The 14,836-nt window shown below is 35.8% G+C and overlaps 1 protein-coding gene across 1 annotated transcript; it reads right to left on the bottom strand.

Annotated features, from left to right (window-relative positions):
- Positions 1 to 2,551: 2,551 nt before the first annotated feature.
- Positions 2,552 to 9,582, bottom strand: LOC105964916 (phosphoinositide phosphatase SAC7-like). The gene is made up of 20 exons (XM_088822423.1): positions 9,264 to 9,582; positions 9,046 to 9,129; positions 7,983 to 8,110; positions 7,792 to 7,883; positions 7,240 to 7,297; positions 7,097 to 7,153; positions 6,965 to 6,998; positions 6,778 to 6,858; positions 6,507 to 6,613; positions 6,320 to 6,406; positions 5,994 to 6,071; positions 5,480 to 5,550; positions 5,217 to 5,315; positions 4,721 to 4,820; positions 4,495 to 4,603; positions 4,267 to 4,339; positions 3,987 to 4,080; positions 3,796 to 3,888; positions 3,026 to 3,092; positions 2,552 to 2,854 (listed from the first exon to the last, which is right to left on the bottom strand). The coding sequence occupies exons 1-20, from the start codon at positions 9,409 to 9,411 to the stop codon at positions 2,724 to 2,726; spliced, it is 1,791 nt and encodes a 596-aa protein (XP_088678549.1). The 5' UTR covers positions 9,412 to 9,582; the 3' UTR covers positions 2,552 to 2,723.
- Between the last annotated feature and the right edge of the window lie 5,254 nt (positions 9,583 to 14,836).

The raw sequence follows: 14,836 nt of genomic DNA, 5'->3' as shown, positions 1-14,836 counted from the left end.
TATGTTATTTACGCGAATAATTACGTGCGCTATTATATGTGTTATTTATATTTTCGTAAATTGAAATTCTAGGAATTTCATGAATTACGTGATTTATGTGAATAATTGCGTATTTTATCTAGTTGATAAATCACTTAGTAAGTTATGTGGAATATATATATATATATATACATATATATGCCTATATATATACGTACATACATGCATGCATACGTATACATATATATATGTTAATACTTGCATTATACACCTAAATATACACATATATATATATATATATATATATAAATATATATATATGTCCGAATTGTGTGTGTGTGTGTACTCGGATTATGTGTGTGTGTGTGGTAATTATGCAAGTTGTGTTTATTTTTAATAAATTAATTAGTGAATAATTGTGCATGTTATTACACTTGGCAAACTCTAATCATTTTGCCTAAGCCTACACTCAACACTCCCTTTGAAAGATGAAGAGACACCCTTCATCTTTCTTCTTCCAACACCTTGCCACATTACTTGTCTCTCTCCCCTCTCTCCACCGAAGCCATCACCACCATCATCGGCTCTCCTCTCTCCACCTCACTTCATAATTTCCAAAGAATTCCCAATATAACCATGAGAGTTCCCTATTTAACTCTTGCCTTGGACTACTCCAAGAACACCGTGAAAACCACCTGCCTTCTTACGGGAGACCACAACTCCTCCCTCCTTGAAGCTCACACCATCTCCTTCACCATCAAGGTGGCTTGGCTAGACTTTGGTGCTTGAAAGTTTTTCTTCCTTTTGGCCATTTTTCTTCTTCGATCTTAAGGTAAGAATTTCCGATTCTTGCTGCAATTAAATGGCATCAATAGTATTGAAAAGATTTTTTATGAAATTTTAAAAGATTGGGAAAGATTTCGAGAATTTGGGGCTTTTTGAAGAAAAATGGAAATTTAGTGTTTCTTGTTAAATTCTTGTTCTTGCATGCATAATCTATGTTGATAGTGGTTAGATGCAGCATTTATTGGCCAAAAGCCTTGAGAATTTCAGATTTCAAAAAGGGGTTTTTCAAGAAAATGAGATTTTTAACTTTTTGTGGTTGCATGTGTAGATCTTCGAAAGTTTGGGCCAAATCTGTAATTTTTGTAAAGTTTGTCCGAAAAAGGTTTTTCAAAACTGATTTCCAGCATTTATTGAACAAGATTTTCGGATTTAAAGGATTTTTGTAAGAAAAAGTTGATTTTGAAGTTTTAATAGACTTGCATGTGTAGATCTAGAGATTTTGGGGCAAATTATGCAATTTCCGAAATTTCTGCATAAAGAGACTTTTCAAATTCATTTTCTGCATCTCATAAAGTGGAATTTCAGATTTGTTAGGGGTTTTCAAGAAAAAGGTGATTTTGAACTTCTAGTGTGGTTGCATGTGTATATTTCGAAACTTTTGGGTCAAAACTGCAATTTCTGAAAAATCTCTCATTTTTAAAGTTTGAATCTGTTTTTCAGCAAGTATTAGATAGGAAAAAGTTTTATTTAACAAGTTTTTAAATTAATTAGAGATATACAAGAGTTTTGGATTTTTAAATTTAAAAAGGGATTTTCCTGAATTTTATTTCAAGAAAATTCGAAACTTTGTGAAACTTTAAAATAATTTCAGAATCTGGAATTTGAGTCAGTTAGGAGTTCTAGGATTTAATTTGAGAAATTTTGGAATTTATTTGCTAATATTTCGAAATTTAGACATTATGCATGTCATTTAATATATTTTGTGCCTTAATGCTTCTATTCTTGATATAATGGTGATGAATGATGGATTATAGTATTTGTAGTACCTTAATTTCGGTTGGATGTGTTTAATGGCTGTGGAAATTGATTTGAATGGATTATTACCTAGATGTGGTAATAAGTCCATTAAATGAAGGTAAAAAGGTGTTTTGTTCTTGAGCTTGCTTTGATGAGTAATTAGTGAAGTTTAATGTGTTGATTGTGCATGTGTGTATGCTGAAATTGTGTGAAGGTGTGTGTGCTGATTGTGCATGGTGTGTGTGCCGTGTGTGATTGTGTATTTATGTGTGTGAATTTGGGAGTTTTGCCCAAATCATAAATATGTGGTAAATTGTGGTATTTGTGTGATTTGTGATACTTGATTGACATTTGTGATGTTATGTGTGGGTCATATGCATAATTTCGAAAAGTGCATTAAATGATTTTATTTGAAAGGTTAATGGAATATCGGGTAATAAACAACTCGGATATAGTGGGCCGGTATCCAACTAGGATGATGTGGTAGTGGTTTGATTCCACTTAGTGAAAACGGGCTCGAACAGTCTCGTTTTTCTATTTCTAGGGGGGAAAGTGCAAAAAACGGCAATTTTTGAGGGGGTGAAATGCAATTTGCCCAAAAAAAATAGGGGAAAAAAGAAGAAAAGGGATAAAATGGGAAATATATTTAATTTGGTGGTCAAATTAAATAAGATATTTTGAGGGTGAAAATAGCATGTCTCAAATACGGGTAGACTAGAGGCTCCATAAATTTGAATAACAATCAGTATCTAATTTGCGACAAAATATCTGACCAACATGCATTTATTAAGAATTAATTGTTGTAATTGACAATTTCACTATAAAAAGGTCAAAAATTATGCTACGCTCGATGAAGTGTACATCGGAGAAATGTTTACAGTCATACTCGGCAATATGTATGTCTACGAACTAATAATATTTCTGAGAAGCATCCTTAGTGCTCAATATCTAGGTTGGTGCAAACGAGGACGGTTACAAAAAACGCGACCGTTGGCCCTCACAAACGATGTTACAACGAAACTCATGCCCATCCACATCACTGCAACTACTAAATTCCACGGATCGTATCTAACTGAAAAAAAAATAAAAGACTTGTAAAAATTAGTTAAAATGCCGGGTATTTATATACGAAGACGAAGATCAACTTTTCATTAACGAAAATGCTGAAATTTTTGCATGATAAGCGGAAATTTTTGCATGATAACTATATGATAGAAGATGTTAGGTTTAAGTGCCTTTTAACCTTGTCTTAGTGAAATCGTTCCGAAGAAGAACCCAGTCATAATCAACGAAAATGCCACCGGAAAGGACTGCATAAATGAAACAGTGTAAAATAAGAATCGGCCATTTTTTCTCGGGTGGCATTTCAAGCAAGACCATTTTAGAGCGAAACTAAATGTATATATTTTTTGGTAAATTACAACCAACCCCCTGAGGTATGGTCAATTTACGAAAAAACCCCTATTGTTTGGATAATTACATCTACCCCTCAACTATGATTGTTTCTTACACCTCCACCCTTATGGTGTCAAATTCAACATAATCATCTAGATTTTATGGAATGTGCTCTAGTTTGTACTCGTTTTGTGTATAAATACAGTTTCTGATGCACCACAATCTGATATATACACACCAAAAAACACATATTATGATCATCTTGCTTCAAATGTGGAGTTCGAGGGATAAAACGGGTACAAAAGTGATAATATTCCATGTAATTTCGAAGATTCCACTAAATTTGAAATTGCAAGGGTGGACGTGTAAGAAGATTTATAGTTGAGGGGGGTGGTTGTAATTACCCAAACAATAGGGGGGTTTTCGTAATTTGATCATATACCATATAATTTTTTCGTAAATTACGGTTATCTCCGCTGAAGTTTGGCCTAAGTTGATATATAATTTTCAAGTTAACGGAGACGATAACTGAGACGAAGCTCGTATATATTGATATGTCGGATAGCTGAATAAAAGAAAATTTACCACATGCGACGGAAAAAAAAAAGGATTACTCACCGCTAGAGCTTCGATACCACCTTTCTTTATCGCAGAGGCCATATTCTTTGAAACGGATACAATGAAGTATCCGTGTAGTAAATCGATTGCATCCTTTCGGGAAGAAGTAAAAGGAATATTATCGGGATTAATTCAGCATATATTTATAGACACTAAAAGGAATATTATCGGGATTAATTCAGCATGCAAACCTGTTTTGTACCGTCACGGAAGTTGTTTAAGTAGTACCGCAGTAGAGAAGTCCAGCTATCTTGGACAATTCCTTGCATCGTCCTCTGGCCGCATCTGATATTAATCGGGGGAAAACATTTCTAATAACGAAATTTAAATTCTTTTACACTGTTCAAATCAAGATTTGTGTAGTACGAGTCATTTGTCGACGTATACAATGGAACGCCGGTAGAAATTGGTGCAAGAAAAATTTAATACACCCATGCTTCAAACGTAAAAAATAATTTTGATAAACGATACCTGACAAAATCTCCTTTCATAGCAGGAGTGCCTGCATACTGGATGCTAATGTCGTCGCCGTGATTAGCCCACACTGTTGAAACAACATCAATTTACGAGAAGAATATGCCGTACGAAAAATCGGATGAAGTAACAAAAATTCTAACGGCACGACTTCTAGCGACTAGCGAGTTGCAATTGAAGTAACATACACATTATATTATTTATCCGAGTAAAGGGCACACTCACAAATTTTAAAGCTTCGATCCAAATTGGGATGTCCACTAATAAATTCACCAACATTAAAAACACCGATCCTTCGGAGTTGGGATTCCAACATTTTACGAGCAAACATGCTCTGCAAATAAAATTGGCGATGTTAATTATATCAAAGTTAACGAATGCCTCCTCGCAAGATTACTTCTATTTTTCGAAAATATCTATTTGAGTTACGAAATAAAAAGAAAATGAATACCTGAGTGACATTAGTACGGTCTAAGCAGTCGATGCAATTTGTCCTTACAACTCCGACTTGCCCCTGAACTTTCTCCCCCTTGTCATTTACTAAAAAATACCTACAATTCCCAACAAAGTAACAAAGAACAATTTCACATTTTACAAGACATAAAAACAAAATTTATTATCTCAATTTTACGTCCAATTTACGCGACAAACGTAGAAGATTTTACTTTATTGTTTTTTTCATGCCATCTACCGCTTCCCATTCAATTTTGTACACTCCGTAAAACTACATTCCCGATTTTTATAAGAATTGACATGGGAAACTCGTAACCATATTCAAGTATTATTTGCTAATATGAGAGCAATAAAATTCACTTACATTTAGAAAGATTACGTAGTGTATTAGTGAAAAAAAAAAAAAAAAAAAAAAAAAAAAAAAAAACAAGAAAACAATATAAAATCAGGAAAATAGACTTAAGAAAAAAACATTTATAATATGATCGGCTTACCTGTTTAGGAAGAGAAAAGCCTCGACTCGGTGATAAAGAATGGAAAGCCACTCGATTTCGGTATCCCCACATATCTTGTGAAAATCAAAGTGCAAGTATCTGCTAAATGTTTTTCAGTTAAAGCATAACGCGAACAACATTGCCGAATATGTGTTAACTTTTCATGTAATTTTTGTGTGTGCTATGACCAAAGCAAACGAAGATCTCTGGCAAACTATGTAACTTACGGTAAGATAATCAGATTGAAAATGGAGTGAGTTTACCTTACATCGTCAATGCCGATACGTTGCATTGCGCTGCCATACTTTTCACATAAACGCCCCTCACCTCCGTGCTGTCAAATGTTCAGTGAATTACGACAATAATACGACGACATAATCCACATCCAAAATATAATTGCATGAAAATTAATCATACCAAGGATACGAAAGATTCTAGAACTCGACTTTCGGAAATAAAGAACAAATCTCATGTCTCACATGCACAATTTTCTTACCAAACGACAAAAGGTCGCTTTATTCAGAAACAACGAAAGGGGTTCAAAGAACGACAGAAGAATTATAATTAAGCTTGAAAATGAGAGATACATTTGAAATAATTTTCTAACTGATTTTTTTTCCTCGATCGTCCACTAATTCGTGATGGTTGTACGACATAAGAACGCAATTACTGCAGATAAATTATGGTAACATTTGACCATACAAATAAATCAGGACAAAAATTTCCACAATTGAAAGCAATTATATGGTAATCTGCATTTTTTTTAGATTAGCATACCTTGTTGACAAGATCAACGGCATGCACGTTTCCGTATCTCTTTGTTAGATCCAAAAAGTGTCGCTCGACTACTTGAGGCTGCAAAGATGCGTGTTTGTGACATATGCCATATGTTACCCGGGAAATTAGATGTTACACCTGGTTATTTACACTGGATGGATTTGACCCGTAGATCTACACATAATCACACACACACACACACATGTGTATGTGTGCTTAGAGGGTAGTTGTTTAATCAGAACTACGGTTCAAATCCACCCGTTGTAAGTAACCAGGTGTAACATCTAACTCCCCTCTCGTAATTAGAAGATTGGAGAAGTACTCACTACTTCTTCTAGTGTCAAGATTTCAAACTTCGGCCTATATGTTAAATCAACAATTTGATCCCAAATCAGTGGAATTGACCCCCGAACCTACAATACGAAATCGTTGAGAGGACTAAATTTGGGAATTCTCCGTACTTCCACAAATAAATAAAAATAAACGAAAACAATTAACTTATTACGAATTTACCTGAACAAATGATGCAGTGTAACCATTCATCTGCACGATTTGTTCGGTTTCCACAAAATTTGCAACGAAGCCATCAGAATCAGCTCCTCTTCTCCACATACGAGTGCCTTCCGGAAGACGCAAAAAAACGAGAACCCGTCGGAGGAACAACAAGATAGATAAAAGTTAAATATATAGCATGCTTCGGACTCAAACGATATATCTCGTCAAATCATTTGTCCACTTCTTCATTTGATAATCAAGAAATAGAAAAAAAAAACGGAAGTTTTACCGGTTCTTCTATTGCATCGTCTTGCAATCAGCGTGACGTCGAGGACGTCTTTTCCAACGGTAGACTGAAACTTCTGAAAACCTGATTGCTAGTTAAGGCTTAATTAAACAACTTTACACGATACAATTATATGATGATCGAGCTTCGGCACGGGGTGCAGAAAATCGATCGTATTTGAAAAGGATACTCCCTTGCATGACAGGAAGTAAGTATGGATCAAGCTGCACAACTACGATATATATATATCAGTCGTTAGATATGTAACCGGAATTTTCGGTCGGGGAAAAAGTGAATTGGTTTAATAAGATAGACGCCGAACCTTATTATCTATGAGAACTTCCAGCATATAGCTGTTCCAAAGAAAACGAGCGTCCACCTGCGGAAATAAATAACAACACACCGGGTTAGAAATAGTATTCGGGACAATGCAGAATAATGCAGAAGTGTATCGAGAAATATTACTTGTCTCCAAAGAGGAAGCAGCTTCGATTCATCACCCAAATCATGCAGTTGCTGAGTGCTGCAAAAGACAAATGCAACCATCGATATTGTGAGTACACAAATGCAAGACAATCAGACGGAATTGATCGAAAATAGCTTTTTTGGAAAATTTCCAATTTTTTTCGGAAGTAGAAAATTTCCAATTTTTTTCGAAAGTAAAAAATTGGGTTCCAATTTCCTTTCCAAAAAAATTGGAATGCAAATATTCATCCCGCCTTTTGGAATTGACGGAATTTCGGAAATTTCGAAAACTACATTAGTTTATAATCTCTAGTTCCAAATTCGGATATAAAAATGGAAATTTTCACTATACTTTTCTATCTTTTATGAAATTTTGCAGGAAAATGCAAGAAAATCCAGTTCGATAAAACGCAGTGAATAAAAACACATGTTGGAACAACAAACTGAAACATAGATTTTCTTATAAGCAAAAAATGCTTCATAAAGTATCTGATACATATTAATCTTTTCTAAAGAATAAAGAACCACACGTTACCGAGAAAAATGCCTCACCTCAATGATATGTTCACATCGTAAGAGAAATAAAGCCCCGGGGTTCCCTCTGCAACACTAAGTAAGTGTGAAAACTCTCTCTCCATCCATCTCTGATTTAAAAAAAAAAAGGTTTACATATAGAGCATCGGAACGGCAAACTTATGCATATACTCGATATATAAAATGAAAATAATTGTTAAATAGTATACTTGTTCTTCTGAAGCATTCTTGAGAGAATTATCACAAGGAAAAATCTTCATTGCAACGACTTTAAAGATGGGGTAGCCCAGATAAAACCCGACGCATTCACGTCCGGTAATCGCCAACAAATACGACCCTAAAAAAGGAAGTGACAAGAACATCAAGATCATGGGAAACATGAAGCTAAACATTTCAAATATTAGAAACCTCTTGAATTCTTCTAAATTAATATCTAGTGACATACTCCATATAATAACAAAATCGAACATCTACCAATAATCGCTACGTTACAACCTCTAGAATGAGGTTCGATTTATCTCCCTCTCTAATTTCAAGATAGCAATACCATTGGGGTTTAAAGAATTCTCTTGTTACACATTTTAGACTCTCTGTAAGCATGGAAAAGAACACCCGACGACGAGATGATTACTCAATTGTAATAAAAAAAATGTAAAATTACTAGTTTGCCCTCTCGTATACGAATGTTGTACTTTTCAGCATCCGTTTCCTGGAATCAATTCCAGAAGGATGGAATGGTCAGAGATGAAAATTGTGTCGTGGGATAATCACAAATAGGAGGAATGATACTCTTTTCAACTTCATAAAATATAAAATTAAGTGACCGCTTAAGTCACTAGCGGAGCCAGGATTTAAAGTTCGCATGCAGGGGCCGAACACATTAAATATTTCCGGGGGTTAATGCTATTATACACATAATTTTTCGTACTTCCATAGAAAATAATAGGAAATTTGAGAAATAAGGAGGGGCAATCCCCCCTTTGTCCTATGCTGGCTCCGCCACTGGCTTAAGTCCAATATCAATCACTAACTAACGAATTTGGTCTAATCAATGTTCTAATCAACAAAAGGATCAAAGACGAGTTTCAAAGAAACATACGCATACGAGATGGGGGACGATCGATTCACCTCATATACAACCGAAATTTCACCATTGGCCTAAAACTCGAATAAAAGAATAATGATCCATACATATATAATAACCATATATATATATATGAAAAGAGAGGCAAATACACAACAACGAAGTTATAAAAAAAGAAAAAAACATGCCTGCCAGCAGCTTGAGTGTCCCAACCACACCAAATATCGTCCAAATTTTCGGGACACGAACCGGATTGCAATGCGGTACTTCATCTGCACAACACCACCATAATTTAGAGAGAGAGAGAGAGAGAGAGAGAGAGAGAGAGAGAGAGAGAGAGAGAGAGAGAGAGAGAGAGAGAGAGAGAGAGAGAGAGAGAGAGAGAGAGAGAGAGAGAGAAAGAAACCAGTGAGATTGAAGGAGGCATCGAGGCGGCTGATAGAGAGAAAGGGGGCGGAGGAGCCGTCGGTGGGCTCGACGAAATATTGGTCGGGGAATTCCCAAAGGCGCATTCTGTTGTACAGCTTGTGTGCATGATCCGACTTCTCCATCATTATCAGTGTTTAACCACTCTCTCAATTATTTAATTGGATCTGCGATTTGCAGAAATTGATTATTTAATTTTTGCTATCTGGATGAAAAATTGAAGAATATTCAAATCGAATGAATGGAGCACAATTGTTTGCGCGGTAATTCTGAACGGAATTAACAGAAAATGCCGCTCCATTTTCGGGCTTCGGGCTTAGCTGTCTGTTAACTTGTCACTTATTTTTCTCTTAACAGTATTTAATTGTAAAATATTACATTTATGTGTATTTTATATTAGAAAAAAAGTGTAAAATTAAACGTGTTTTGGAAATTGAATGAAATATATACTTTTTTAAGAACTCGATTGGTTTTAGGGAAAAATATTCCTAACCAAAGCTACTAATTGAACCTTGAATTAATAAAAAATAAATAAATAACAGAAGTAGTGACTTATGCGAATATATATATATATATGCATGAAAAAGAGAATGTAACAAAGAAATAATAGAAACAGAGAATTATAATTGAAAAAGTGAAGTGTTTAATAATTAGCACTTCAATGCCAAACAGCAGAGTGACATTATTGATAGTAAAATAGATGAGATATATGAATGCATGCAAATATATCCCATCTATGAATACAAATGTATAAAACAACAAATCAAAACTCAGTCCAAATTAAAAAACAAAAAAAAAAAAAAAACAAAAAATCATAATAAGAAAAATCATTTTTCTATATGTATAGAGAATGGATTTTCCCCTTCTTCAGCCGTCGTTAAGATCCGGCAGGAGGTAGTTTCTCTTTGGCGGCTCCTCGCCGCCATCCTCCCGTGCAACTCCTTCCGGCGGCGCTTCCGCTCTTACTACAGCATCACCGCCGCCGTCTTCCACAGCAGCAGCAGGAGCGACAGCGGCAGCCCCTCCGGCGGGGCGATGATTGACGCCACGGAGGTCGGCAAACTCCTCCTCGGCCCGGAACGATGGTGGTGGATGGGCACCCTTCCACCCTCTGTCGGGGTGGGAACGCATGTGGCCGAAGAGAGCCTTCGGCGACATAAATTCTTTTGCGCAGACGCTACAGTTTACGGGGTTGCCTCCCCCCTCCGCCGGAATATTCCCTCCTCTAGCCGCTCCACCACCTGCCGCGCCGTCGCGGACTCTCTTCCTTGCTGCCGGGCTTCCGCCCACCCTCGCACCGCTGCCTCCGCCTCCGCCTCCTACGGCGATGGCCTGGCCACCTTGATATCCAAGGCCGCTGGAAAATCCGAATGGGGCTGCTGCTCCGCCCGCTCCGCCTGCTCCGCCGGCGGGACGCGGATTGTAAAGCAGACCAGGGTTTGTAGGAGGCGGCGGGGGTGGAGCATTCCTGTTGTACGGGGTGAAGGCTGACACCCCGGGAATCCCCATGACAGGAGGCCACAGTCGTGGGGGGCTGGCTGGAGGAGGAGGTGGAGGCGAAGGAGGAGGAGCGTTTGCTCCACCACCACCGATATTGCGGCGGCGAATGGGGCTCTCACCAATTGTGTTGGGAGAAGAAGAAGATCCTCCATTATCGCCGCCGGTAGTCATTGTTGGTGCAGGTTTTGATGAGAGATGATCAGTTGGAAGTGTGGGTGCGGTGGGTTTTATAGATTTGAAAAGGTAGGTGTGTGTGTGTGTGTGTGAAATTGCGAACGGTGGCGTTGGTTCAGTTTCAAAATTTTCGAACCCCATTTTTTCAGTTTTGGTGCAATTGCAACGCAACGTTTGGGGATGATCAGTGCAACCGATGCACCCGTCAACCGTTGTACGCCTTCTTGAAATTGGCGGGAAAATGTTTTTTCTTTTTTTCTTTTTTTCTTTTTTTTTTCTTTTTTCTTATAAAAAAAATCGATTCACCTACTGGTAACAACGGAATCCAGCAAAACGTATTTCAAATATGAAAATTAAATTCGATTAAACTTACACAAGCCACGATCAAAGTCACAAACCGATTTTTTTTTTTTTTCCTTTAATATTTTTTTTTTTTAGTGTTAAAGAAGTAATTTATTTCTAAAATGGTGTGTATACTCATATGACATAATATTTCTTATCCTAAAACTTTGAATGCACAAAAAAAAATTCAATAATATTTTAGCGCTAAATTTACACATTAAGGGACCTATAAATTTATTCTCGACGGCGCAAAGCATGCACTTCTTAGTTATTCATATTAATTTATGAAAATTATGAGTATAATATACATATATGTAAATTTAATGGTAAATTCATATATCTAATTGTTTTTAGCCGAAAATTTAAAAAAAATTAGTTGGTACAAGCAAACACTAAATAATCATAATATCTTTTTCAAATTTGTTTGCACTCACTGAAATGTAACCAAATCATAACTGCAGTTGAAAATTCCGTTACCTAATTTCTCTATCTTGTTATACATTGTTTAATTGTGATGCAGTCTAAGATGATCACAAAGACAATCTTAGAGGGGTTGTTGACACTAATGGATGTTCAATTATATAGTTGATTTTTTTTAATTGTATTAAATATTATAATTCAAATAATTTTAAAGAGAAAATCAAACTTCAAAACATGGAAAAAGACTTTTAAACACCAATATCAATATGTTAAAATCGGCTTGTTCTCTTATTATCTCAAAAAATAATTACATTAATAATGGTTGTGCACTTATCTAATGGTGTCAATTTATTGAACTATGAAGGCTACAATGAAAATGAGATGGGAACATTTGTTATGAAGTAAAAATTATTTGGATTTGGGAAAAACATAAATCATTCGAAGGCTCAAATTTAGCGCATGTAACGTGATTATAGATCGAGTGTTTATAACTATATTTTCAATAAAATATGACAAATTTTTTTTTTTTTTTTTTTTTGGTAATGAAGGAACCCGCAGCCAACCATATAGGTGCACTGGGTAAACCTACACTCTTGTATAATAGCTTGCAAACCATACGAGAGATGTAAACCACATTAGGCTAACCATGTGTGACAAGCTCGACCTAGCGACCGTTGGCAAGGGGATTCGAACTTGGGTCAATTGACACAAGCTCTCTTGCTCCAACCGCTAGGACATCCCATGAGGGACAATATGACAAAATTTGATTACAAGTAAACTGATCCGTCCGATATATGCATTGTTGGGTGCTAAATACCAACACGCAAGTGCACGTATCGGAAACAAGTAGTAAAGTGGACTCGTGAGAGTCGGATGTCGATCCCACAGGGAATACGCAAATTACCTAATCCTAAGTACCAAATTCTAACAATTATGATTTTTATCCAGCCTACGCAAGTTTGTCAATTTAAATTAATTAATCAATTAAACTAATTAAGAAAACAATAATCACGAGGAAATATCAATATAAAACGGATCTAGGATTTTATCTTCCCCTATGCGGTAATTCGTCACCCAATTAACCCTCTATCATGCAAGTTACGATTCCCGATTATTAACCCAAGACACGAAATTACTCATAACCCGCTGTCGCGTGAATTATAAGTCTATTATTCATAAACGATTCACTATATGTCAATGTAAAACTAGGCTGAATAAAACATTAAAATAACAAGTCTCATAAACGGCTACCTAAGGTATTATCTGTATGTCTACGATAATACATGCAATTAACACACTCATCCGGTGAAAACTACTCGAAGGCTCTCCTATTGTTCTAATTATTAAAACGATATGTCAATCAATTCTAACAATAACATATAGCAACATAAATTAGCTACTTTCATGCGCTAAATAAGATCAAATAGGAGAAATAATCGAAGAATTTAAACTTGCATAATATTAGAAAAATAGGTTTGAATCACCACATAGGGTTCCAACAAAATCCTAGAACAAAAACTTAGCTACTCATGTTCTTAACGAAAAGCATAATAAAAATACGAAAGTTCATAAAAATCCAGAAATAAAAGTAAAGGAAGAACTATGATGAAGATTCGTCAAGTCTTCGTCTTCGTTGCTCCGTCTTGCTCCTAGATTGTGTGTGTAAAAGATTTCTCCTAATTGTGTGCTTTTTGGCCTTTAAATATGGTGCAAAAATAAAAGAGGGCGGTTTCCTTGTGTAATTAAACTTCCGTCACTGCGCCACTTCGTCAACCCGGACGGCCGTGCGAGAATTAGACTTGAAATCCGGACGGCCGTCCGGTCTTTAATTCTTCAAATTTTTTATTTTCTAACTTTTGACCCACTTTTTCTCCGAATTTGCAGTTTTTGCCCCATAAGTTTCTAATTCTTCAATTTGTACCTAAAATACAAATAATAACCATTTTAAGCACCAATTATCGTTAAAACACACCAAAAGCCCCAATTAAAAGGTGCAATTAAGTGTAAAAATATACACTTAACACACCCCCTAACTTGAACTTTTGCTTGTCCTCAAGTAAAATCAAATTATAGCACAAAACTCAACTACACATCTCATTACATAGATCAATGGCTCAATTTCGCGTTTTCAGAACTTGTAATTATGATGACAATTCTTAGGCATTCGCAAGCTCAACATTCAACGGCACTTAGTCACTTACTATCACCAAAAACCACAAATCATACAATTGCTTCAAGTATCCAATATTTGCAAATTAAAGATAGAAAGAATTTATACTTACATGCATATATTTGACTCCAAATACTCACCAAATTATTCTACTCAACTAATATTGAACATTAAGCTGTTGGGATCATTGGGACTTTGTGGCTTTCAATTGTTAGACTCTTTGGTCCGAGGTAGGTAATATGGATATGTGTGGCTAATTTTCTTGAATTGAGGTGATTACGCCTAATTTTGAAAGATAGGCGTTTGAAACAATGAATTCACCTCTAAGGACTTTAATAAACTCGACTCTTAAGAGTTCAAAAGTCTCCACTTTTGCTCTTAAGAGAATGGATCGAGCTTTCAAAACAATTCAACAACTAGTCCTTACCTCTCCCTTCTAGTCTCTTCTTCTTCTTTTCTCCTTTTTTTTTTTTTTTTTTTTTTAATAGAAGAAGAAAGACCTTATAAGAATTTTCGACCGAATTTCAAGGGATAATTATTCAAAAATCTCCACTTTTCTACCTTCTACATATTGGCTAAAAGAAAGAACACCTTTTCTCCGAGGCTCAAATCAAGGTTCTAAGGATAATTTCGATAAAAAAGTAGGCTTGAAAGGCTCAAATGGTTCAAAGAAGGCCCAAATCATATCCCAAATCACTTACTACCCAATACTTCGTATCATAAATGTCCTAATGTGAGATTTAAAACCGAACAAAGCATGATTTAGCACAAATAAATTCCAAATTTATAATACAAAACATTCAACCAAAGCAATGCACAAGGTGTGATTCCTAGCAATAATTCACTTCTACTTTCCGTTGAATCGAAAGCTAAACGAGTATCTAATCCCTATCAACATAAAACAAGCAATTTCATCATCAAACATTGACCATCTCCCATCATCATAA

Source organism: Erythranthe guttata, chromosome 8, assembly GCF_056151865.1.
Source record: "Erythranthe guttata isolate IM_541 chromosome 8, IM_541, whole genome shotgun sequence".
Lineage (NCBI taxonomy): Eukaryota > Viridiplantae > Streptophyta > Magnoliopsida > Lamiales > Phrymaceae > Erythranthe > Erythranthe guttata.
The sequence above is the reverse complement of the archived record's forward strand: the minus strand, read 5'-3'. Positions and strand labels throughout refer to the sequence as shown.